A 25398-nucleotide genomic window follows, 5' to 3' on the forward strand; every position below is an offset into this window, starting at 1 on the left:
GGTTTAAGAAAAGAAAAATCTAAAGCACTGTCTCTGCCTGAGCATTGAATGGAATGAATATGAAATCCCTACTCTTGTTCATATATATGTATTTTCTTATTGGTTCATAATGTCTACATCATCAAATGGCAGAAAATTGGCACTGAACACCTTTTATGTCCTTCTGTAGCTGCTAACCAGAATTTGGGTAAATTATGCCTGTAAAGATAGTAACAACTCCAGTTTTACCTTCCTACCCTGCCTCTGTTCTCCCTGGCTCACATGGCTTTCTATTTTATTTCACAGTAAGCTGGCCTCAAAAGTTTTTGGAAGCCTGGATCCTAGAATTAACAGATGCATGCATGCACCCAGGCCTGTCTGCTCCCCATCATCTCAAGATCTAAAAATGGTGTTGAGAGCTTTGATTTGACCATAAAGAGAGAACCAGGCTGATTGCAAAACAGATCTCATACTTGAGCTCAAGAAGCAATCATGCTCTGCCGGGTCACATTCAAACGCTATTTCCAACTTGCACCTGTCTTCAAAATAGGATCCAAGGCCCTTGAACTGGGAAAGGTTCATGAGGTTAAAAAAAAAAACAACAAAAAAAAACCCACCACAACGGTGCTAGTCACTATCTAAACAGCTCCTCTATGTGGTCCTCCAGACAGCTGGAGTAAACAAGTACCATTTCTGTAACACATCAGCAATGGGATCTCCCAAGAGCACAGCCAAGAAACCAGCTGACGTTCTAGAAGGGAGACGTGCCAGGGCCCTCGCCTGCCAAGAAGCTGTCATGTTTCAGAACCTGACCACCTCGCCACAAGGGTGCCGAGGAGCTGCACTAAACAAGATCCCTGAGAGGCCGCTGCAGCCCCAGCTGACGCGCTTTCTACCCCAAGACACGCCAGGACTAAGGGACACATTTTGCTTTCCGTCCCATCCCTGGGTCAACAGCAGTGGCTGCCCACTAGGAGAGGACAGAGAGCAGATGGGACCAATAGGAAGACTCAGGAGATTTGAGTCTAAATTAAGCAATGTCTGCAATCTGAAGGTTTAATTAGGTGAGGCGGCCACCTACATGCACATCGTGTCTATTGCAAAAGCTAAGGAGAGAAGGCAGGCGGGGGAGAAGCAGAGAGAGGTGGTTTTCTGGCACGTTCCCAGGTCCCGGCCCCTGGTGCGGTGTCTCCAGAGCTCCCAGCCACTTGGGGAGCAGCTGAGCATTGAAAGAAATGTCGGGCTTGCAAATTCTCTAGATCTCAAAAGGCCCACCAATGACAGGAACACCTTAGTGATAAGGGGGTGTGGCCCACATCACTCTCACCAAAGCCGGAAATGGGGTAACAGTGAACAGAAAGCAGGAGGAAACGAAAGGGACCGAGCTGGTGGGGCCTGCGGGGGCCCAGGCTGAGGGCTGGCGGCCCAGGAAGAGTCTCTCCTACCAGACGTCGGAGTGCGTGGTGAAGACTCCATCCTTGAGGGACTCGGGGGACATCCAGCGCACGGGCAGCAGCCCTTTCCCTCCTTTCCGGTAATAGTCTGTCTCATAGATGTCTCTCGTCATCCCAAAATCTGTGGGGAGGAGAGAAAGCACAAGAGTTACCCGAGTGAGCGAGCGCTCTCGGGCGAGAAGCAAGGGGCACGGTGCCCTCTGCAGGGGGCGCTCTACCTGCGTCCCAGGGAGACGCGTATCAGTGCTGCGGTTTGCTAAGGGGAGACTGACGTGTCACCTGACAAGCAAACACCCAGAAATCTCTGCCCTTAAATACATTTATAATGTAATTCCTTTAAAAGGGTAGTTCCCTCATTGCATTTAAAATGAGAGGAAGTATACACATTATCAGGACCCATGGTTTATCAAGAAAACACGTATTGCACAGACCAAAGGTCGTTTATACGTGTTTAGAAACGTGATAAAATAGCCAGGAGCATGTTGACTTTCATTTACTCGGCAGCACTGCCCCATCATCAGAGGAAAGAAGGTAGCTTCCTTGTCCAATAAGGGGGAAGATACTGTGAGTACCAATTCATGATGAAAAAAGTGCACAGTAAGATGCTGAAGAGATTTACTGGGTCCCTGACGCTATTACTCAATAATGTTTTTCAACATAATACTCCCACTCATTTTTGAAAATGTCTCCCATCTTCCATGTCTCTAGAAGATGTCACATAATTTTGTTTGATGGCAGGCTTGCTTTATAATCCTAAATTATTGCTTCTTTGTCAGATTTTGATTTTCCACTCAATCATGCAAACTTTTCTTGCAGGGACCCCCTCGTTCCCCTTCTCAGGAGAAAGGGACGCTCTCCTTTTTAAAATGTTCATTTATGTCTCTAACTCTGCCACAAAGAGGTAAGGCGACAAAGTAAACACAGAGAACAAAGTTCCTTGGACGTTAACCAACATAATTTCCTCATACTGTGCTAAGGGCCATCGAATTGCCTCTGGTAAAACTGCTTGTCGTATTTGTAATCCATGAGACCCTGGGCATTAGAAAAACATTTCTGAACCCCAGTGAAGAATAAAAATAAAGGGCTGAAGTCTCATCTCTGAGTTAATCCAGTGACATGCAAATTAGAGGATTTGCTTTTACTTGCGCAAAGAGGAGAGAAAGAAATCCCAGAAAAAGAACACAGATGATTTCTTCCTTAACCCAAAAGAAAAATTTCAAATTTTAGGAAGAAAAAAATTTAAGTACAAAGACAATGTCACCATAAATATGTCACATGATTAAATAGCAAACAGAGTCCTTGGTGGAGCTGCCCCACGCTGGGGACGTGCCCAGTGCTTTCCTGTCCTGAGTACCCCCCAGCATCTCACTGGTCTGCTGCAGTACCACCCCCACTTCAGAGGTGAAGAAACTGAGGCTCACAGAACTTTAGACACTTGCCCCAAGCCTCCTGGTTGCAAGGGGCAGAACTGGGATTTAGTTTAATGAGTGGCTGCCTGGCTGCCTGGCTGTGACAGGGGAGCTGACTGGCAATCTCCGTGGGAACAATCTGCATCCCTGCTGGGAAGGGAGTGGTGGGGGAGGGAGCAGGGTACACAGAAGAAGCCCAGGCAGAGGCCAGAGGGGCTCTTCCTTGGGAACCCTAGGCAGGCAGCTTCCTGGGCTTTCCAGGGCATCAAATGTGCGGGTGCTTCGAAAGGCCAAATCCAGGGACACACGGGTGGCTCCTGAAGGAGTAACTGGTGGCCAAAGGATCTCTGCTCTGTGCTACGGCTCCATTCACCATCTCTCACTCCAACAAATGAACGATAAAGGACACTCACTCCTGCTTGGGAAGCCACCCTAGACAGATACTCACTGTTTACTATAGGGCCAAAGCAGTCCCTCAAAATCATTGCTAAAGAAAAAACATACTGCTCGAGGAAGGCGAGCATTTCCAGAACAGCCAGCTCAAGGGCTAGACCAAGATGTTAATCCTAAATATTGGATGTAAAGTCTCCCTGCCTTTTCTCAGGATAAATAGTTAGCATTTTCGGAACCACCGTCATCTCACAGTGGGAACAGCAGGTGGTCCCTGAGCAGCCTTGATGTTGTATGTATTTTTCTTGGACAGATTAAAAGACCAAAGCAAAAAGCAAACCTAAAGGCTAACATGAATTTCGAACCAGTGATCAGAAATGTCATCCAGACCCTTCTTTAAGTGTTACAGCGGCCACTGCAACAAGGGGTCTGAGCAGCGGGCTGGCCACCGAGTTAAGTAAGGGCTGCAGAGAGGTCGGGGAATTAGCGGCTGAGCAGCCTGGGTGTGAGCCCCAGAAGGCAGCGGCCTTCCCTCACCTGAGGGCTTGCCACCTCCCTGTCAGTGCTCCTGCTCTGGGCATGGGCTTCACCGCAGGGGGCCTCACCTCCTAGGAAACTCCATGGAGCCCCGGTTGGGGGGTAGAGGGGGGAGGTCGTGACAACACTCCTTGTCGGCTGGAAAACTGGAGGACATATTGGAAGTTTGGGTGGCAACTTTTAGGCCCAAGTCAAAATCATCTGAGGACATCGTCTCAATTACTTTTCTAACCAATGCTTAGAATTCTTCCGCCAAGAAATACCTCAAATGCCAGGCAACCTCACGCCCCTGGCCTCCGCTCACCCCTGCCCACTGAGCACATGTGCGATCAGGCTCTGAGCCAGCCTGGTCGGATCTGCAACCGACCATCAACTGGACACAAGCACATCATTCCCAAGAGCAAGACTCTGCATTCACGGGATGCGCTGCAAAACCCTTCCCTCGGACAGGCGAGTGCCCCCTTGGTCCCTAACACATGTGCGAATTTACTTCTTGTTCAGCTCTGGAAAGCTAAGGACACACCTCCGATTTTGACTGTGAAATCTTCGGCCACCATGCAGTTCCGGGCAGCGAGGTCTCTGTGGACAAACTTATTGGCGTTGAGGTATGCCATGCCGTCTGCAATCTCTCCAGCCATCTGGATCATTTTGCTTAGGCTTGGAGGTGCTAGGACTGGGTTATTCTGTAGGAGATTAAAAAAAAAAAAAATCCATGTGAGAATTTAGGAACTTTTCCCACCCCACGCTCTTTCAGAGTTCACAAAGCCATCTCTGTTCAATGGAGCGCAGCAGGTCATCTGCTACTAGACCAGGACTGGCTGGGAAGGGCCGTGTTACTGCAGGGCCGTGGTACCCTGTTCTGTGGTCGAGTCTGCCCAGCTGCATACAGAAGCTCCGTTAGCACCGGCCGGGCCCAGCACCCTCTGTTTTGGGTGGGGCTAACACCATTTCAAGTGAAACAAGCAACTTTTTATATGAAGAATACTAATACTGGACACTCAAATTCCCATTAGCCTATGTGTTCCTCTTATTTCTACAATAACATACGTGCAGGGAGGGAAAAGGAGGGAGAGGATGTTACAAAGGCCGTGTGGAAAGAAGCAAACAGCTTTCTTGAACGGACACAGGTGTTATTTCCCACATAAGCACTGTTATAAATTATGAATTTTAAGTATCTTTTTCTTTTTTCTCTTCAAGTTTCTTCTAAAGCACAAAAAACACCAAGACTAAGTTTTTCACCTTACAGAGAGGCCTTTCCTGGAGGACTATTTTCTGCAGGCGCTGAGGAAAGCAAGCCCTTGACAGTTCATTTAAGGCCAGCTGGGCTGATTCTGGGGGGCCCACGCCCAACAGAGACAGGTACCACGGATAAACATGTCCGCTTTGCAGGGGAAGGCAACGTGCTGGCTTTGGAATTGAAGAGAAATACCCTCATATAATAATAAATCCATTTTGAGAAAGTTCTATCAAGAACATGTGCTCAGGTCTCTACATCCTAAAAAAAAAAAAAAAGTGCAGAAGCCAGTCAGCACCCCACACTTTAGGTCCTAGCCACCTCCTGCTGGTACGAGTGACAGACTTGACCTTGGTTGCCTGACGACAGAGCCCCTGCTACAACATGGCCGAGCATCTTGCCCTGACAGGTCCCACGCAACCCCTTCCCAGCTCAGACCCTGGGCCGAGAGAAGAGCGTGTCCGGGCTGTGGGACCAGGCTATCTGGGCCCCTCCCTACAGGGCTCTTTCCCAGGGGGTCAAGGTGGGGTCACTGCTGGAAGGATGACCTGAGACCTTGCATGGAAAGTACCCGCTGGTGTCTGGCCAGGGTACAGGCCCAGGGGACGTTGGCTTTGCCCAGTGAGGTGCTAGTTTCTGCCAAAAGCTGGCTTCTAGAAGCAGAGTACCTGTGGGCTGGATCCCCACCCTTGATGTGTATTAGAATTTTGAAGAGACTATCAAGACTGTGGTGACTTAAAATACTTATCGCCGAGATGTGTGCAGAAGTGACGTGAGAGCCCGAAGGGAAAGCAGAAACCACCCCTTTCTTTTACATGGGGGCCTGGTTTAGACGAGCTTTTTTCCCTCAGGACCTAACATTTCCTTTCAATGTTTTGGAGGCTTTCGGTACGCACGGTACACTACATATTGGCAGGTAAAATGTTAAGTTTTTGCTCGTAATACTTACTAGTGCTGTGGAGCATTAAGTTAGGTGCTTGCTAGAAGTGGCCACTCGTAACTAACATGAAAAACAGAATCCAAAAAAAGGAAGCTGATCTGAAGTACTGGAGAGATGCTAACACTGCCATTCTTTCAGAGACTTTAGAGGGCAGAAATCTTTAATTTGCTTAAAGCTACTCACGTGAACACGCAAGCATCCACATTTAGTGACGTAAACGAGCAAACCTTAACCTGGGGGAAGACACCGAATAGAATCTAACGAAACCGCAAGCCAAGCGTACATGTTTTATATTCAACAGGAGTCTGAAAGAACATGTTTAAATTTGACAAATCTAAAAGGGAATTTTTGATCTGAAAAGGACTTTTGTAATTATCTTGCCCAACCGTCTCATTTTACACCTAAGGAAACTGAGGCCCACAGCCTGAAGCAGCCGCCGGGGTGCAGCCAGCCAGTGGCCGAGCCAGGCTGAGACGGCACGCCGCACACTTTTACTCTGGGCCTAGAACTGGGGCTGAAGGAAGTGAGTGCTTCAGACTCTTCAGAGGTGCCCTGAACGATTCCGGTAAGAAATATCCTGACACATCTCCAGTCACCCATCTGATGAGGCCTTTCTCCTTCATGCTGGCCTGTGTCTTAGAGAGTGAGCTGGGAAAAGGCACTGAGATCCGGGGAGGTGGGGGCTGGGGACCTGGGCCGGGCAGAGCAGAGGGTGGGCATGTTGAAAAGTCCACACGTGGCCTCGCAGCCCTCACAGAACCACAAACATGACCTGCTGTGAGTAAAGGAAGCCACATGTGAACAGGTGCTCGGAACAAAAATTAAGGAACGACTACCTGGGAGACGGTTAAGTTGCAAATTAAAAGAAGAAAACAGAAGATAAAGCTCAAACGGAGAAAGGGTGACAGACACTGAAAAAGGTCAGAGAAAGGGGAGGATTCTGGGGCACACGAGCAGCCTCAAAGCTTCCTCAACAGGCAGCAAAGTCAGGGTCCCCATGAGGAAGTGACTCCCACTGAGGCAGCCAAGTTGAGAGGCAGATGTTGCTGGTGTTATTTCTAAGTATTTATCTACCAGTTGACTCTTAGAACTACTCTCTTAAAAGTCATGCCTTCAAACGTTAAAGAGCTGGCTTGTGGGTTCATGCTGTGGGAGGGGAGACACCACAGGGACAAAGCTTATAATCCAGACTGATTTTTTTTTATGAGACTAAGCAGAGATCGCACAGCTGAGGCGATGATCAGTCAGAAGCTCGAGCAAGACACTGAGTCAGGATGAAGCCTGAACTGTGGACACAGGGCTTGAGAAATGTAGCGTCCTCGTCTCAAAGGCCAATGGGAGGGGGTGGTGTGGGGTGGGGGGCGGGCAGGAAGGGCTTCAGGGAGGGAGCAGTGGACACGGATCTGCGGTGGAAATTAGGGGGGGACAGTGGAAGGGACTGGAGGTGGAGGGAAAGGCACAGAGGGGTTTGGGTAAAAGAGTATCTGAGGACCAGTGCCTCTCACAGAAGATCGGCCTCTCCAGGCAGGGAACTCCTTCATATAAAGGACCCAGAACCAAGCACATGGCAAGGAAAGCAAATGGATTTAGACACAATATCTTCTGGGAGAAGGTTCTAAAGGAAAAGGAACAGATCACATGGGAAGTCGGTGAAAATAAAAACTGACCTCCATTTCTGGCCTCAGAGACCGGAGATAACTTTTGAGGTCCCCCCGGGTCATGAGCTCCATGATGACCAGCGTCGGCTGGCCCTGCGACACCACGCCCAGCAGGCGCACCTGTGAGGAGGACAGAGAGACGGCTCAGAGGGTGGGGGCTGCCCAGGACCGCTGCTCCCCTGCAGCTGGGACCATCTGGCCTGGAGCAGAGCCCAGATGAGGGGCCACTGGGGCTCACGGGCTGTGCCTGCCTCACACCCAGAACCTCCGTGGGTGGAGATGGGGGACCCCACAGTGGGACAGCAGACCCACAAGTGTGCCCCGCGACATGCAGGGGCTTCTCTTACCACGTGGTGACAGTTGAACTCCTTCATCACTGAGGCCTCATTGAGAAACTCAATCCTCTCGCGCATGCTCGCGGCCTCGTTCACCGTCTTAATGGCCACCCTGGTCTCAGGCTCATCTTTGACCACACCCTTGGCAACGCCTTCGTAAACCATGCCGAAGGAGCCCTGCCCCAGCTCTCGGCTCATGGTGATCTTCTCCCGGGCGACCTCCCACTCGTCAGGCACGTACACTGGGGAGGGGGAAGAGGCCAGAACTGAAACAGGTGTGGGTGTGGGCAGAACGCGCTCTGGGTACGCTCTGGGCCAAAGAACACCGGGTGCCACCTCCTAGAGCCCACAGAGAGAACACCGGGAGACAGTGATATGGCTTATTCTGGAGTCTCCCACAAGTTGCGGAGTTCAGCAAGGCTACTGGACAAATACTAGAATTTCAAGTCTTCAAGGATTCCTAGATAATTCAGAGATACCAACAGCATAAGAGAACCAGAAAGTCGTCCAGTCTGAGATGTTGCTATAAGAATAAAATTGATGCTGGATTTCAAAGACTTAGTATAAAAAAATAAACTAAATGTTTCAGTAATTTTCATATTGATTGCACATTAAAACTGGTAATATGTTGGATACGTTGAGGTAAATAAAAAACATTATCAATGTTTATCTCATGTGTTTATTTTTTCCTACGTTATACGTGGCTACTAGAAAAATGTAAGGTTTCGTGTGGGACTGGCATTCTATCTCCATTGTAGCACTGCTCCAACCCAGACAGGCCTCCGGCCTTGCCAGAGACCCTGGGGCATTGAATGAGGTACAGAAGCAGCTGAGCTCTGGCACTGAAGGGCACCCAGTGGTGACCAGCACAGAGGACAGCTGATGGGCAGAGGGGTTTCCCCAGGGCTTTGGCCTGGGCTCTTGAACTCAAGGACCTCTCACCACTGGGTGAGGGGCTGGCAGGTGGGGCTTGGTAATGCCTAAGCCTGAACAGGATTTCCTCTCCAGCCTATGCTTCTGGTTAGATTCAATGTGGTTTAAGAAAATAAATAAATAAATAATTCTAGGCAGGAAGGAAGGAGAAAGAAAGAGGGAAAGAAAAAAGGGAGGAACAGAACAGAGGACCCGTGCTACAGCTCTGATGGGCAGGCCGAGAAGTAAAATAAAATCAACCTGATCCGCAGCTCCATAAGAAATTTCCATTATAATCATATTCTTCTAAGGATGTTTGCTTATGCCCTTGCCTGAGAGATGAACCCCTAGCAGGCTCCAGTGGGAGGAGAGAGGTGGTCCTGGCTCAGAAATGCAGAAGGACTGGGAACCTGGGATAACATCTGTGTTTGCCTTCACGCTTTCAGATGCTACCCTGGGGCCTGCGGCTGGATGTGAGAGGCAGTGGACTGACAACTGTCTTCCGACATCCCTAAGTCCCAGGTATTTACCTTTAAGTGGTGTCTTAAAGGAAAGATGTCTATAAATTAGGCCCAGGAGACCCCACCAATTTATACTTCTAAGGAGTGTTCAATATGGACGTATTAATCCACCTAGAATTTCCTTTCATATACATTTTTGTATTTTACAGTACGTATGTGTTCAGGAATTTCATAAATGGAATTCCACCCTCCAGTGGCTTAGCTGGTTTATAGCCCTGAAGAGGAAGCTGATGCTTGCTTAGGAGAGTGAGGTTGCCAGACAATCCGGCAGGTAAGACTCTTCTCAGTACCCCTCAGAAAGTATTAAGAGACACTGTCTACATCCATTTATCTCTGAAAACGCAGGCTTGCTTTTAATCAGAATTAACTCTGCAGCACCCCATGAAACATGGGGTTACAACCAGTCACATTCACTCCTTGGGAGGTGGCTGAAGTCAGTCCTTGGAATCCCTTTCTCTCAGTTCAACCCAGCAGCTCTGACTTCAGCCAGCAGAGGTTCACATGCACAGTGTTATCAGCATTTCCCTGGTGGGGATTTTCAGTGTACTCTGGAGAACGGTGACATGCAGATTAGCTTTTGGAGAGTGAAGTTTTTACAGCACTTTTGAACTGCCATGTCATTTTGTCGCCCCTTGAGGAAACTAGCTATAAGATGCTTGTCAGAAGGCCAAATAAATTAAGTTCAAATAAGGTGACAGTGTTCCTACCTGTTGGCATGGGTGACAATAAGTTTCTGTTTGTTTTGTTTTTAAGGAATCAAGACATATTATGAAAGCACTCTGGAAAGACACAAAATTTGAATTCAAATCGCCATCAGTCTGTTACTATTATATTAATTCTCTGTCTAAACTTCCTGGATATTTTGTCAAAGCTACAAATGCCAAACTCCTGAGCTTTCTTTCAAAATCGAGCAGACTCCCTGCAGTGGGGGTGGCCCACACCGACAGAGCAGGGAGCAGCCTTGTATTTCTCCTAGAAATTCCATTAACTGTGTGATGAGCCCTCATCCTACTTGATTTAAAAAAAAAACAACCTATTATTTATGCAAACAATGTATACAAATCTTCTTGTTATTTTTTTTTTTAAAGAAAAAGATCTCCACAAGTAACTGCTCTTTTAAGTTTGGTGTATATCTATGCCTTACACACACACACACACACACACACACAGGTACAGAGGTGTGGGTATACGTATGTATGTCTTTTAAAAGTACAACTTGGTGAGACCTTTATATAAAGAGGAATGATGTCCTTATTATTCTGCACTTGATTCCTGTTCAGAAGAGCCTGCTTTTTGATTGGCTTTATTGTAAACACAATTTGAATTAGAAATTATTAAAGAAATCATAGTAACAAAGTTTTACACCCTTATGCAGTGCTTTCAGACTGTCAGTGTTTCGCTACGTTTTCTCATTTGATCAGGATGAGCAGGTGGAGTAATCACGACTAGTTCACGTCTCCTGCACACTCACTTCCACTCCCCCAGCATGAATGAGGCAAACGTGTTTTCTAAGCACGTCCACCCGATTTCATGCACTTACTCACTTAGCTGTCAAACTTGACCCAGCTCCTCCCGCAGGCCAGCTTGCCTGCCCACCCCGAGGACCTCACAGTCCTCCACGGTGACTGTGTCACATGTGGACAGGATGCCAGGGGCCGTGTGATCCGGACTCTCCACAGCCTAGTTCTGTGACCTCTGATCGTTACCCCACTGGATGGATGAGCATCAGGACATCCATCTTACAGGGATCAAATGGGACAGTGTCTGCGAAAGCCCCCAGCGAAGTGCCCGTTAGTGGCACCCGAGGACCAAGGCCCCACCCTGACTTCCTTTGAAAAGCTTGGATTTGGGCACACTAGGCAGACAAGACAGCAAAAAGGGAAAAAAGAGCACAACCTAACTTCCAAGTCAGACCTCCTCAGCCGCTGAACTAAATGGCCCTCATGAGCTGCTACTAAAGGGAACGCGAAAGGGCCAGGAGGGTATGAGTCGTACGACCCCAGTCAGGAGGGCAGGAGCGAAGAACTCCAAGACACAAAGAGCAGAGGAGCCGCAGTGATCAGAGACGATGATGACAGTACGAAACTCAAGATGAAACCGGTTTAAAAGGAGTTTTGTGAGCTGCAGCATCGATGTGGGCAATGACACAGCTTTTTTTCATTCTAGCAGAAAACTTCAAGCAATTAAATAAATTGATTACTGTGCTGGCCACACTCATCTCTGAAGCCCGATTTCCCTTGGGGCACCCTAGACGGTCCCAGGATTTTTGACATATTCAGTGAACTGCTCAAAACTTTAAAGAAAAAGAAGTGTCAATGAAGATGGATCTGGGGCCAAAGGTACCTCAAAATGATGCAAACCTCTTCCCCTAAGTTATTAACACTCCCAAGAGCTTCTGACGTGGGACCCCTGGGCAGTGAGTGTCGTTGAGAAGCTTACCATCGGCTGCACTGAAGTACTCCGGGTTCACCGAAGCATACAGCACTCCGTTCCCCAGCCTGCTGTTATTTCTGTCCAAGAGGATAAAATTTAGGTTAAAACCCAACACACACCCCCACACCTTTCTGTGCACACTTCCGTTGGGTTACCTCGGCTCTACTTGGTCCCTTTCACTAAGGATGGGGTGGGGGGCGTGGAACTGTCATGACAGCTCTCTCCACACTCTCGATTTGAGTCGAGGTGGGCCAGTGGACACTTGACAATGTGCCTTCTGGCTTCTTCAGTGGCCTTGGATTAGAGATTTTTAACAAACGTTTGTTTCTTTCCTTCACTGGAAACTGAAAGGCCTCTGTGATGGGCGGGGTTAAAACATCACGTTTAGAACAGCTCTGCATAGGCAGCAGCACCTGTGATGGGACAGCCCAGGTGGGGACGATCTGTGCTCCAAAGGAGAAGCCTCCTTCTGTTGTTGGATGGTTAGAAGAGGTTCTCTTCTTCTGAGAACATCTGATTGGAAAATCAGGCTTTCTGACCCATAAACTATTTCCTCAAAATCCTCAGAAAGTTGACGTTTACTCAGGTGCAAATCATCAAACCGGTCAGATGTGGCTAAAAGGACCTGAACTTTTCGCCAAGTCACTCACCTTTTCCTGTGGAAGACGTACAACATTATAACCAACCCGCCCACAATCAACAGCACGGCAACAGGCAGGGCGATGATCAGATGGATGAAATTTTCATACGTCGCTGCAGAACCAAGGAGGAAATGAGAAAATATCACCAGGTGAACAAGCTGCTCAATTCGTTTTTTTAATATTTAGTGGAATGAAAAATCCCTGAGAATTCCTTTATTGCCCTACCACGCACTAGGAATTCTGAAGATAAACAATAAAAAAAAAAAAACCCTGAGTTATTTGAGAAAAAACTAAATACGTGCAGGCCAAGGAGGAGAGTCATTTTTATTTTCAAAGTACAGTGTATTCTGAAATAGTAGTTCAAAGTGATGGGCTCCAGTAAAATAATCTTTGTACGCAGTCTGATGACTGTTAGCGGAATTGCAAACGTTTGCTAAAATAAAATGGAGATACATTATACATCTAGTCCTCAGCTCTATTGACCTTTATCTGTCCTAAGACAGTTCTAAGAACAATTTAAAATAAAACAAAAAATAACTGGATGGCACCCCTTGCCAAAGTTGCTCTGAATTCTCCCCAAACCTGAGTCTGTAGTCACAAGTCTGGGAGTGCAGAGCTCCCTGCAGCACCTGCTCATCACCGTCCCCAGCACTTCCATCAGGCTGGACACTGATCCACACACTTGAAAATTCTGCCGGATGCTGGAAATCAACACGCCCGCAGGTAGCAAAACAACTAGAGAAGGGGACTGCATGGACTGCAGGGATGCAGAGAGGCAGGCAGCGGAGAGAGGGGAGTCAGGGGAAGTTTTCTAAGCACAGAGGAATGGTCAGAAATGATCCTGGAGAGAAATCAGGGCCAGCTCCCAAGGGGCTTTGTCCCAGCTAAGCAATCGGAACTTCATTCTGCAGATTGAGAGGAACCGGTGAGAGCTCTCCAGCCCTGCCATGACCTGGTCAGATTTGTGCAGGGAGAGATGGCTGTGCCGGAGGAGGGGCTGGCAGCGGGGAGGAGATGCTGCCCGGCCTGGGGCGGTGGGAGAGAGTCGAGGGGGAGGGGCTCTGGGCATGTTCTGCGTTACCCAGCTCAGACCTCACCAGAAATCACTGCTCCTTTCCTATACATGAGAAAGACCCACAGAGGCGCACTGCCCTCCCCAGGGTCACACAGGCAGCTGGTTAGCCATGGCCTTGGGATTGGACCCAGAATGCCTGCACCCCCAGCTCGTATTTTCTCCACGAAGCAAGCACCCGGAGACTCAGAGCTGAGGTGGTGATGGTGGCAACAGAGGCTGGATTCCAGAGATATTTCAGAGGCAGAATCAATGAGACGTAGGTCTGAATGAGAAATGGGTGGCAGGAGAGAAGGAAAGGTGAAGGCTGGCTGTGAGGTTCCTGGCTTCCGTGGTATGTGGATTATGGGGCCACTGACTGAGCTTAGGAACAGAGGATGGCGAGAGATTCTGCAGGTAGCACCTGAGATTTTGGTTTTGCGCACGAGGAGTCTCAAGTGCCCATGGGACACTCAGGTAGAGATGTCTACGTGGAAATGAGCTTGGAACTCACTGGGGACCAAGTTACAGCTACTGTACGTCACCCATCAGTGATTATTTTGCCACTAAAGACTGCTATTATTATTACTCTTTAAGGAAGATTGAAGCTATTTTAATTGTTTTAGTTAAAGATACTTTTATCAAATAGCTCTAAAAACGGCTGCAGGTGCCTGCATTTCCTAGTTCTTGAAAACACTTCCAAGGTTAACACTGCCTTTGGGAAGCCGGTGGAGTTTTCTGTTTTGCCTCCTGAGGACTATTTCTTATATCTGTATCACTCATGCTACGGGTCAGGTTGTTCCGTGTTCTTTTTGAGTTTCACATTTCAGCGGGGACATGGAGAAACTGAAACATGTTCAGAGAAGAACAAAATGATTAAACGGCCAGAAAATCAGTGGACGAGCTAGGCTACAAGAAAAGGCCCCAGACCTGAGATTACTTAGTCTGGAGGAGAAAAGCCTGAGGGGTAATTTAATAGTCTTCAAGCACACGAAGCGTTCCTAAAAGGAGAGCAGTTGCCAGAAAGCTTCCAAAGCTTCCATCTCCTCCGAGGATTAAACAGGAGGAAATGAGACTCAACCGCGGCGGGAGAGTCTTGTCTGACACAAGGAAAAACTTCCCGACAGTCAAGCAGGCACGCGGATTTAATTTCCCTGCGGTCTCTGCCAACTTCTGCTGGAAAGATTCCATCAGAGGGGCTCTCGGGTTTCCCATTGGCATCCGAGCACTCACAGGGTTAAAAGTGGGGGGACAACCGCAGAGAGGAACTAGTCATCTCTAAAGATAAGCCGAAGTCACTGAACCCCAGAAGCCAGCACTGCTGTTTCAAAGAACACAGCACGACCCAGACCCCTAAACCTAGGCTCTACTTCTAAGGGATGGGTGTGGAGAGGAGAGGGGAGGGGATGAAAGGGGAGGCGAGAGAGAAGGGAAGCCACCTCACTGCAGAGGGCGCTGGGAAGACGGTGAGAGTTCTAGCGCTGGAGTGGGGGCACCAGCTAACCGGGAAGAGTAGGCTAAGTGGACCACATGGAGAATTCAGACGATTTTAGTTGATGGAATTATTTCCCTAGGCATCTGTCTACCCCTAACACACTGCCAGCCTCATAAAATGCTGCCTCACGGTCTGCAGTTCTATTTCCCCCATCCTTCTTTTGGTATCTGTCACTATGAGGCTTTCCAAATACCATGCATGTCTTTTTTTTTTTTTTAATTTTTTTTTTTAATGGAGGTACTGGAGGTTGAACCCAGGACCTCATGTATGCTAAGAATGCTCTCTACCACTGAGCTGTACCCTCCCCTGACAAATATCACGCATGTCTTTGACTATTAGGTGCTAACCAGGTGGACTGCCGGATCAGTTGAATCGTGAATTTAAACTCAGACTCCAGATCAGGACAGCACAGGTGTGGATACCAGGAGGGACCAGGGCAGTGGAGACTGCCCACTCGACCTCAAAGTAGCAAACACTAAGCAAGGTGGGGCTGCTTTTTCTTGAGGAAGCAGTAAGGAATAGTGTTATGCACAATTTGATCTGAATATGAAATAATCTAAAAAAATTTGGTTTCTAATAAGAAATAGTAGAAAATTAGTATGGAAATAATAAGAGAAGTTTATGTTATCAAATCTTAGTCAAGCAAGTATAATGCCCTTGTGCTTATACATTTTACAAATTTTAGTTTTAAAATCTAAAAATCCTCACATGGAGGGGGTGGGTATAGTGCAGTGGTAGAGTGTGTGCCTAGCATGCATGAGGTCCTGGGTTCAATCCCCAGTACCTCCATTAAAAATTAATAAAGAAATAACATTTTTTTAAAATATTAAAAAATAAAATAAAATCCTCACATAGAATGGCCTTCTAAGACTTCTGTCTTGGCAATGGTTTGAGCATAAACTCACAACATGGCCCAGTCTCTGTGCCAAGTGGTGAGCACTGTGTGCTTTCAATGTGTGATGCTGCTTTAAAAGTGCATCTGTATTTTACCAACGAGCAGTGAAGGGGGCCATGCCTCAGCCTAGGGTGCTGTCACGGTGACTCTTGGCCCAGAGCAGGCTGGACCAGATGGCTCCCAGGTCTCCACCACCCCTTGGGATTCTAAGCCCTGAGTCTGAGCCCCAACCAGCATCCCTGACGAGGCAGGAGGCAGAATGTTCAATACAGTGCTTTGTAAAATGCTTTGGACATAAACCAAGTTGAGAGCAAAGGCCCCTTGCTGACTCCGTCAAAAGAGGGGCTCAGACCCTCTCCCAGCCCATCGGATAGAGTGGGGACTCCAAGCGCCACAGGTCCCCAGCCTGGGCTCTCAGATGAGGTGTTGGCTTCTGAAAGCTGTCCCACAGAAATCAGAAAATCAGAGAGCCACAACATCCCAGGCCTCCCCAGTCCGGCCCCACCTGCTTTCAGATTTTCTAGCTACTCCCTCCACAAGCCTTACTTTTGGCCTGGACGTAGAAGAACACAGGATCCGTCCACGACCCATTCCCAGAGAGAGAGGTGGCCTGGATCCGGGCCGTGTAGTTCCCTGGGTTGAGCCGGTTCAGCTTGGCCCCTCCATACTTCCTGTAGTCCTGTCTAGACACACACTCCCGCTGATCCTGGGGAAAATAAAACACATGTCCATTTCCCACAAACATGTGAGGAATGGGCAACTTCCCACCTAACAGTGACCCGGATTTGCAGTAAAAGGGGAAAAACCAAGTTTTACACTGTGGCAATCTTCTAATAACTCTAAGCACGCCCAAGTTAACCAAACCTAATCTTTTTAACCAAAAAGAGTTCCATAAAGATTAAGTTATTAAGCCGAATCTAGTCTAGGTTGAAAAATCATTTTCTGCAACAAAAGTGTCTTGAGGGCGAGAATAAGCCAGCTCCTTGCACCCTCTGAGAATTCCTCAAGGAGCGTGGAACAGGTAGAAAGATCTAAAGCCTCACTGACTTACCTCCTTATTTTATTGTTTAAAGTCTTAAGCTAACCAGGAGGTGCCCCGTGTCACAGTATAATATCTGCCATCACCTGTATGGAAACACACCCGGACACAGGCCACTGCCCCTGTCTTACCTCGACGAGTGATCCGTATTTTATTTCATACATTAGAATCAATCCATTGGGATTCTCAGGTTCTGGCCACTTTAAAAAGATGGAGTTCTCAGGCCTTGGCTCCCAGGTCACCGGTCCAGGAATGTCATCTGCTCCTTCTGTGCAACAATTGAAACAACTGATAAAGCTGGATTCTGGTCCCCAGGGAGGGACAGAAAAACACGGGGCTAACCTAAGGATACCCTCTGCACCCAGGCACGCAGGACTGCGGACAGCGGCCGCGTCCGTGCCGCCTGACTGGCCGCGTGCCCACGGCAGGGGTTTTGGAATTGGAGCCATCTAGTGACCTGTCAATCTAGTGACCTGTCAATCTCCCCCTGCCACCAGTCTCTCCCAACCTCCCGTTCCCGCAACGGAAAAGCCTACTTTCAAGTATAGGAGGAAAATCTTGGCAACGTGAGTCACTTATTTCTGGTACTCGGCTTCTACGTGATGCTGTCAAACCCAAGCAGCATCGAAAAGGTACTGAGCAAGCAGGAGCAGCCACCTCCAGCCTCCAAGCCAGACACTTCGCACTCTACATCTGCACAGGCAGATGTGATTTCTGCACAGGCACGAAGGACCGTCCACGAGCCCGCCCGTAGGAAGCTGCTGGGAAGCTGGTCCATCAGCCACTCCTCCAGCTGCCAGTGAGGCTGGGGTGCCTGCTCCCTTGCTTCTTCAACCAGTGCGCCAAGTGGTGAGCAAAAGTCACTGCAAGTTCCAGCTGGGAAAGGCTCTGAGAAATCAGCTGGGCTGTGTCTCTCCCAGGAGGGGAGGAGACAGAGGCCGGGGAGGCTGGCAGCTGAATGCAGGTGCCAGAACCGTGCCCAGGAGGCCCCACTCCCAGGCTGCAGTCACTCTGTGCTCTGCATACCTGCCAACTCCACAGGGAAGCGAACGGGGCAGTTCGCCCATACTTAAAGGTGGACGAGTGGCTGTCTGAGCCACAGGCAGCTTCTAACTTACAAGGTGAAGGTGAAGACCAAACGAGGAGGACCAAAGGCTGCTCCAGGAGATGACCTGGAGGATTGCTCCGGTCACTCTAATCGAGACAGCTAACTGGGGACTTCGCTGAATCTCTGAGAACTCAAGAGAGACCCGGCAATTCCCCTGCGCACAAATGAGGGTAAAAGGGTCGTGGGAACGTATAGAGTGAACCAACTAGAAGGAAAAGAGTTGACCCTGAATCAAGCTCCCTGCTCTTAAGTACTCTGTGTGGAGGGAGTGAGAGGGAGGAATGGTGTCACTTTGAAAGAACTCCATCCCTTGGGCTGCTGGACCACCAAGCTGCCTGCAAATGACCACCTGTTCTTTAATAAGCACAACTGAGAGTAAGGTGTCAGCCTCTGTGTCTGTAATTCACGACCTTCTCCCCTCAGCTGTGAGGGAGTCAGGAATGGGGCGAACTGGATCACACCATACCTGCAGGCATGGTTCTCGCAAAGACAAAGTTGGAGGCACTGCAGCCCAGCTTCTCAGCCTCGTGGTTACAGCTGTGGATGTCGATGCGGTACAAAGTAAAAGGCCGGAGGTTAGAGATTACGGTTCTCTCCTTGTTGTCCACTCTGCTTTCAAAGAAAGGGTACTCTGTCTCGAGCTCTTCTGGGTCTGTGATGTTGTAGGTGTCCACCACCGTAGTGTTCCTGCTTCGGCTGGACGTGGTGGTGTTGGCGACCTGCATGACCTCTCTCCGCTTCCTTTCGGGTCTGCAAGGAAGAGAGAAACTTGGCTTATAAGTGAGGGCCTCCCCCTCTTTTGTCTCTTCCATGACTTGGGTTAGAGTAAGAGAAAGAAAAGAAAAATCTTAACCTTGGAATAAAAGGAGCTATTCAGGCGCCTTGGATGAGAACCAACAAATAATACAGGGATTTCCTTCCTCGTTTTTTACTTTGCTTTCTCTGCGCTGCAAACCTCAGACTCGCCACGCAAACTGCCTCCCGGCTTGCAGAGTGGTTCCTCGATGGTTCCCAGAGGCAAACTAACGCCCCAGCCCCCGGCTCAGCAGCACCCTGGCTGTTCCATCAGAATGTCAGTGCCGTCTGCTCCACAGACCGACAGGTTCAGCGTGAAAGATGACTGGCCTACTGGCCACGCTGAGGTTTACTGGGGTGAACAAGAGGTCAGGTGTGGGGTGCAGGCCAGAGAGGTGGGCACAGGGGCTCCGAGGCCTGTGGTGGTGGCTTTTCTGACCCCCTCTGACTATGGAATAAAAGGAAGGATGCCAGCAGCCAGCTTACTCGGACCCCCAGGCCTCCCCCCCAAGAGGGGAGCGTCTATGTGTTTCACAGCCTGGCTCTGCCTCCCACTCGGCGGTGACCACCTGTGGCCTCCCCAAGGCCCTGCCCATGACAGCGGCAGTGTCCCTGCCATGGGTCTCAGTAGGGCTTAGAAGGACAGGACAGAAAAGGGACTGCCTGGAATCACCTGGGAAAGAACGTCCGCACCCCAGACACAGGTGAGGCACCCAATAAGCTGGGGTGTGACTCTTCCAGTGGCTGCTTCTGTGAGAGATGGGCTTCCCCCAGAAACCTAGCAGGCTCCTGGCACTTACAGGACCCAACAGAGACAGACCGTGAGAGTAATGAGGACCCAGACAAAGAACCAGCCCCCTCAGGTCAGCCAGGGTCCAGCTGACACCCAGCAGGCTTCCTGCGATTTGCCTCTAAGTGAAAAACCTGGACGGGAAGGAGGGGACTTGGAGAAGGGCTCCAGACTCCTCTCAGAGAACACCATCACCCACTCCGTGCAGTGACAACATGACCCTTTCAACACAAAATCGGCCAAGGGCCCCACTGCATCCGCTTTCCCGACGCTGGGGGAGGAAAGGCTAGAAAATGAGGCTGAGAGCTCCCCATCCTCACACTCTACAAACCAGCCAGCCTTCCTGGAAGGGGAGGACACGTGTTGCTAGGAAGACCTTTTTTTGATACCTACCTACCAGAACAAATTTCCTGACATCTCTTCAAAATCAACACAACCCCCACTTGGGTCTACAAGTAAGAAGCTGTTTGGGTTTAATCCACCCCAAAATATTACTGGGTCAGAACCCCTCCCACGGCCCACTCCCATTTACCTGGGATGACACCATGAAGCTCACTCGATTGTCTATTTATTTACAAACACCACGCTCCCAGAGACCACGCAGCATTTGACACGGGCTGGGGAGGGACGCCACACAGCACACCATCATGAAGGCAGGGGGCAGGCTGAACGGCGCGTTCCCTGTTCTCTGTAAGCAGCCTCGCCTCCCAACAGTGTGACCAGCAGCAAACATCATCCCCAGCTTTCCCCACTCCCAGCCACCGGACAACTGACTCCGAGCGGAAAACCTTTTTGACTCTTCAACATCTGTTGACATTTCACTCGCTTAAAGCAAACTACGTGACTTAAGATATAAAGGCAGCAACCAGTGAAAGGCATTCACCACCAGATACGGATTCGGGAGAGCGGCCTGTGGGCCCTGGCTGCTGGCCTGCTTTGAGACACACGGCACATGTCGGACAGCGCGTAACACACTAAATCTGACTTGACGGGTTTTAAGCTCCCAAATAAACTGTCCTTAGAATGAACTGAAAGAAATAAAAATTGTCTTTGCACAATCTGGTTGTAAAACAGAAAACCTTTCTTTATGATTTATTCAGTCATTCTGTTACCCGAACACTCCTTTTACCCGGATTCTGTCGGAAACTGTGTGGACATCGGATGCATGCCTCAGCAGGAGTCTTGAAAAACACACACATGAGTTTTTTTTATCAACTGTGGCCCCTCACCATGGGCAAACTACAGTATTACATCTGTCCTATGGAAAGAGAGACCAGGAAGTGGGGACTAGATTTCAGAGAGAGGCCGTCAGGACTGCGGGGTGAACACACGCATTCAGCAGGGTAACTTGGCACAGAAGAAACCTATTTTGGAATCAACAACAAGAATATGGGGCATTCATAGTATCTGTGTCACCCACAGCTCTGCCCTCATGCCACCTGATCTTGTGATCCACATCTGATGAGGGAAAAAGGAACTGCCTTGTAACCATAAACAGAAAGCTACAGGGTTTTTAGCAAAGCCTTTCTACAGCTTGGACTCACAACCTGAACCTCAGGCAGGTCACTGGGACAAGACAGCAACATAACAAGCCACCTCTGATGGAGAATAAATGAACCGCTCCTGCCCAGCCTGCCTGGGACACTCGAAACCCATCCTCTTCTCTGTGTCCATAAGAAGAAGTAACACCGGCCGAGTCTCTGCTGGCACGGAGTTGGGTGGACTGTGATGAGAAGCGATGCCAGGAAGGGAAAGAGCCCCAGAGTGTGGGAAAGGAGGGCCAAGCCCCAAATGGATCATTAATGAATTCAGATGGTGGACAAGACACCGAACCTGGTTCTAGTTTTGAAACATCTTTGAGCTCTTTCCCAGCTCTCAAACTTTCTGATTCTTGGAACCACACGTGATGTACAGACTATCTGGACTAATACATGAGCCGCAGCCCTATCGTCCCTCAGTGAACAGATGTCACTGGTCAGGCGGGGTGGGGCAGGAGGTTGCACGGTTTTAACTGCGGGAGGGGAGAGAGCAGGGCAGAAGGTGGCTGAGCGACAAGAGCTTCATTCTGCAAAGGAAACGGTGCCTCCAGTTCTAAAAGGTCTTCATTTCCTGTTTTAATGATTTTTCAAAGTAAGATGTCTGTCTTTGATTATTACACAAATATCAGAAGGGTCACTTGACAGAAAAGAAAAAAGTCTCTTTCAGAACCATTTGTTGCTACAACCTCAGTGAGCCTTTAAGGGCAGAGCAACTGCAGAATAAACAGAAGCTCCGGGCTGCTGGTGCCTCTCAGGTCGGGGGCTGGGAGATAAGTGATTCCTGGAAAACACGTGGGCAGCGAGCTGTCAGCTGGGGTGCTGTGGGGGTTGGGGACACGGGCTCATAGGTACAAGGCTGGTCTTAAATCCTGCTCCTCTGCCCAGGTTTCAGGCACGAGGTTGTTTCAAAACTCGATAATCTTTCAGGAAGAAAAAGGAGCCACCAGCCACCACTCCGTTTCCATCTCCTCTCCCAGACATCAATCACAAGGTCACCCTGCTGAATGTCCCCCTACTATTTTTTTTTTTTTTTTTACTAATTTTTGTTTGGTAAAATAAAGTTCCCCCTAAAAAAATTTAACAAAATTTTTTCATTTTAACCTTTTAGGTGCATAATTCACTGTCACTGATTATCCATAGTGCTGTGCAACCATCACCATTTCCAAAATTCTACATCTCCCGAAACAGAAGTTCTGCACACATTAAGGAATAACTCATGTCCCCTCCTCCAGCCCTAGTAACCGCTGATTCACTTCCTATTGCTATGAATTTGCCTGCTCTAGCTATTTCATATCCATGGAATCACATGATATCTGGCTGCTTTGACTCAGCATGTTCTCAAGGTTCATCCATGCTGCAGCCCATGCTTCAGAATCTCATTCCTTTTCATGGTTGAATAATATTCCAGTGCCTGGAAAGACCTCATTTGTTCATCTACTCAGCTGCTGGAGGACATGGGGGTTGTTCCCAGCTTCTGGCTATTTGAATAAATGCTGCTCTGAACATGGGCCTTCCTCCACTTTCATCCCCACTTGACAGAAGCAAAGACTGGAGCAGACAGATGCGCTGGAGCAGGGGCCTCTTCACTTTAAAGGCTGTCTTCTACTCTGCTTCCCAACCTGCTTGTCAAGGGTGCCTGTGGCCCTCGGTTATGCTTTGAAGTTGGGCCCCTTTCAGAACCAACTCTGATTTTCTCAGCCAGCTTTCTTCCTCCTCGGGCAGGCTGAGAGGCTGCAGGAGGAGTGGGAAGGGCCTAAATCCCGGCTCCTCCATGCTCTGGTTTCTGTGAGTGTGGCCCGGTGGTTTCTGCTCTCTGCACGGGGCTGGGGGCAACTGCACCTGTCACCTGTCACACAGCCAGCCTCTTTCCACCCCATCCCAGGACAGGCTTCAGGCTCTGAGCGCCGTCCTTTGTGCAGAAATCCCACCCAGCCAAGCCCACAGCCTCTACTTTGTCCCTCCTCCATGGCCACTGGGTCTCGCCATGAGGCTGCTGACCTACAAACCACCAGGGTGGAGAGAAAGCACCAGACCCTGCTGGGAGTCATCCTCAGAGGACACGGCACCTGGGCACGAAGATGGCGTTGTGCAGAAAATTCTCGAAGACCTTGCGGTACTCGGCCTCCTCCTTCTCGGCCTGCTTCTCGGCCTCGGTTTTGGGGCAAGCGCAGCACGGCCCTTTCTCGCCACCACACACTTCGGTCTTGGGATTCTCCGTCACCTCCTCGACGTCGATGGTGCCATCAGCATACTTCCTGATGGGGATTTTGTCTGCTCGGAAAAGGAGAGCCAGGTTACACAGGCTGGTGGGGAAAAGGAGGGACTGTCTGCACCGGTAATCACCACCGCTGCTGGGTCCCCACAGAGGGCTGGCACTGCTCCCAGGGACGGGGACATGCGGTGTCGGGGCTGGGAGCTTACCCTCACCTTTGGAGCAGTAGTTGTGCCGGTAAAGGTAGCTGTCCTGAGGCTGGCGCTGCCACCGCACGATGTAGTAACTCAGGTTGCCGTTGGGCAGAGAGGGCGGGTTCCACTTCACAATCAGCTGAGAAGAGGAGTTTGATGCTGAGAGAACATCCAGGGGAATGGAAGGAACTGGAAAGGGGAACACAGGACGTTTCAGAAATGGGGAAGAACCCAAGATCCCAGCTGTCAGAAATGTGATGCAAACCCGTGAGAAGCCAAAAGTTTGACCCAGATGGGACAATTGCGGTGAACCCCGAGACACAAAATGAACACTGAACTTTGTTTTGAGGTCGTATTAATCTCCCTTGACAATATCTGTTCTCAGGTAAACTCTGTGATAACGAACATCACTGGGCTGCAAATGGAAAAAGGTGGTTGGGGCTCAGCCAGGGTTGCAATGGAAGGCTTAGACAGTACAGTTAATTCAAACACTGGCTTTTCCTCATGTATTACAACTGCCATCCTCCAAAACGTTTAACTCTAGCAGTTTTAACAAAAGGTAAAACTAAACTGACTTGTATTTCATCTGAGATTCTGTTTGAATCTCTGATAAAAATGGCAAAAAAGCCAAAACGCACGGGGAAAGCAAAAGGGTGCTAAAGAGTGTGTATGTTCATGCACGTGTGCACGTGTGTGTGTGGGGGGGTCTTGGAGGAAAGGGTAATGCGAAGGGCCTGGAAACCTACCAGTCCTATAGTCACAATGCAATGGGACGCTCTAGTTCTGACTATGAGAAGCAGTTTAAAAACATCTCGAACGCACATAATGCCCTGATTTCAAGTGATGGACTCTGTCACCAGCAAAAGAATACTGATTTACCCACAAAGCATAATAATCTGGTCAAGCTTCACTTCCTGTTGCCGCTCAAACCCAAACCCAAACCCAGACCCAGACCTGATGGTGCATAAAGAACAGACACATCCTGAGACCACTGAAATCTTACTCTCGTTGGCTTCACAAAAAAGCACCGATTTCGGTAGATTTTCCGAAGTGCAACCGACACCTTTGCTGTATGTCACTTAAGCAATGTGGTCATGTAAGCCACTTCTAAAATGTGAAACCTTAACATACATACTATTATACACAAGGTTCTGAGCACCTGTTAAGGAAGGACCCTTTAGGAAGAAGTTATGACACGCTGACTTTTTCTCGGTAAACATAACTTACTGAATATTTCGCCACTTGAGTGCTTCCTAGAATAAGTATTTCAGAAACACACAGCTCACCCCTAGGTGTTTCAATAGCAGGGGTCCTCCAAAGGCTGAGGTGATGGACCAGCCCTTCTCTGTCCCCACCACTTGTAAGGACAGGGACCAAAATGGAGCGAACTGACTCAATCTGTACAGGGCTTTGTTTTCCACCTTTGGGGAAAGGAAACCTGTTTCTTAAGAACACAGAAAGATTTTAATTTTTTCCTAAACCAGCTACAATGAATTACTTCCGAATTTTAGGATGAAAAACTTATTCTGTTGCCTTTGAGCCTCTGCTGCGTCTTCCCAGGCCTGGGATCAGAAGCCTGGGTCATGTTTACTGATAAAAGCACTGCACAGTCAGGGATGTGACTGTAGCCACTTAGAGGATCATCGAGATGAAACAGGGGAGGGGAGACAGAAACAGGGGTTTTCCCCACCAACATTTTTTCCTCACCCTCTTTGCCATTTAAACTCAGTTTGTGCTAGCTTAACGGGTGTTTTAAAACAGCCTACACACTATAACAATGGCTATCATCAAAGAACGTTTATCAGTGCCTTTTAAAATGATACGTGTTTCCCTCCCTC

At 49.0% G+C, this 25398-nt stretch overlaps 1 protein-coding gene across 2 annotated transcripts in view; it reads right to left on the reverse strand.

The window, feature by feature from the left end:
* The window catches only part of IGF1R (insulin like growth factor 1 receptor), a 280892-nt gene that overhangs the window by 18162 nt on the left and 237332 nt on the right, over window positions 1-25398 (reverse strand). Inside the window, exons 9-19 of one of the 2 annotated variants that reach the window (XM_032468865.1) lie at window positions 23576-23749; window positions 23221-23425; window positions 18498-18781; window positions 17055-17191; window positions 16431-16590; window positions 12453-12555; window positions 11809-11879; window positions 7949-8178; window positions 7611-7721; window positions 4293-4452; window positions 1425-1554 (exon numbers count right to left, since the gene is read on the reverse strand). In XM_032468865.1, the coding sequence (XP_032324756.1) occupies window positions 1425-1554; window positions 4293-4452; window positions 7611-7721; window positions 7949-8178; window positions 11809-11879; window positions 12453-12555; window positions 16431-16590; window positions 17055-17191; window positions 18498-18781; window positions 23221-23425; window positions 23576-23749 (1765 nt within the window). The remainder of the gene's footprint in view (window positions 1-1424; window positions 1555-4292; window positions 4453-7610; window positions 7722-7948; window positions 8179-11808; window positions 11880-12452; window positions 12556-16430; window positions 16591-17054; window positions 17192-18497; window positions 18782-23220; window positions 23426-23575; window positions 23750-25398) is intronic. The other variant, XM_032468866.1, reaches the window with a different exon arrangement.

Source organism: Camelus ferus, chromosome 27 (genome assembly GCF_009834535.1).
Source record: "Camelus ferus isolate YT-003-E chromosome 27, BCGSAC_Cfer_1.0, whole genome shotgun sequence".
Classification (NCBI taxonomy): domain Eukaryota; kingdom Metazoa; phylum Chordata; class Mammalia; order Artiodactyla; family Camelidae; genus Camelus; species Camelus ferus.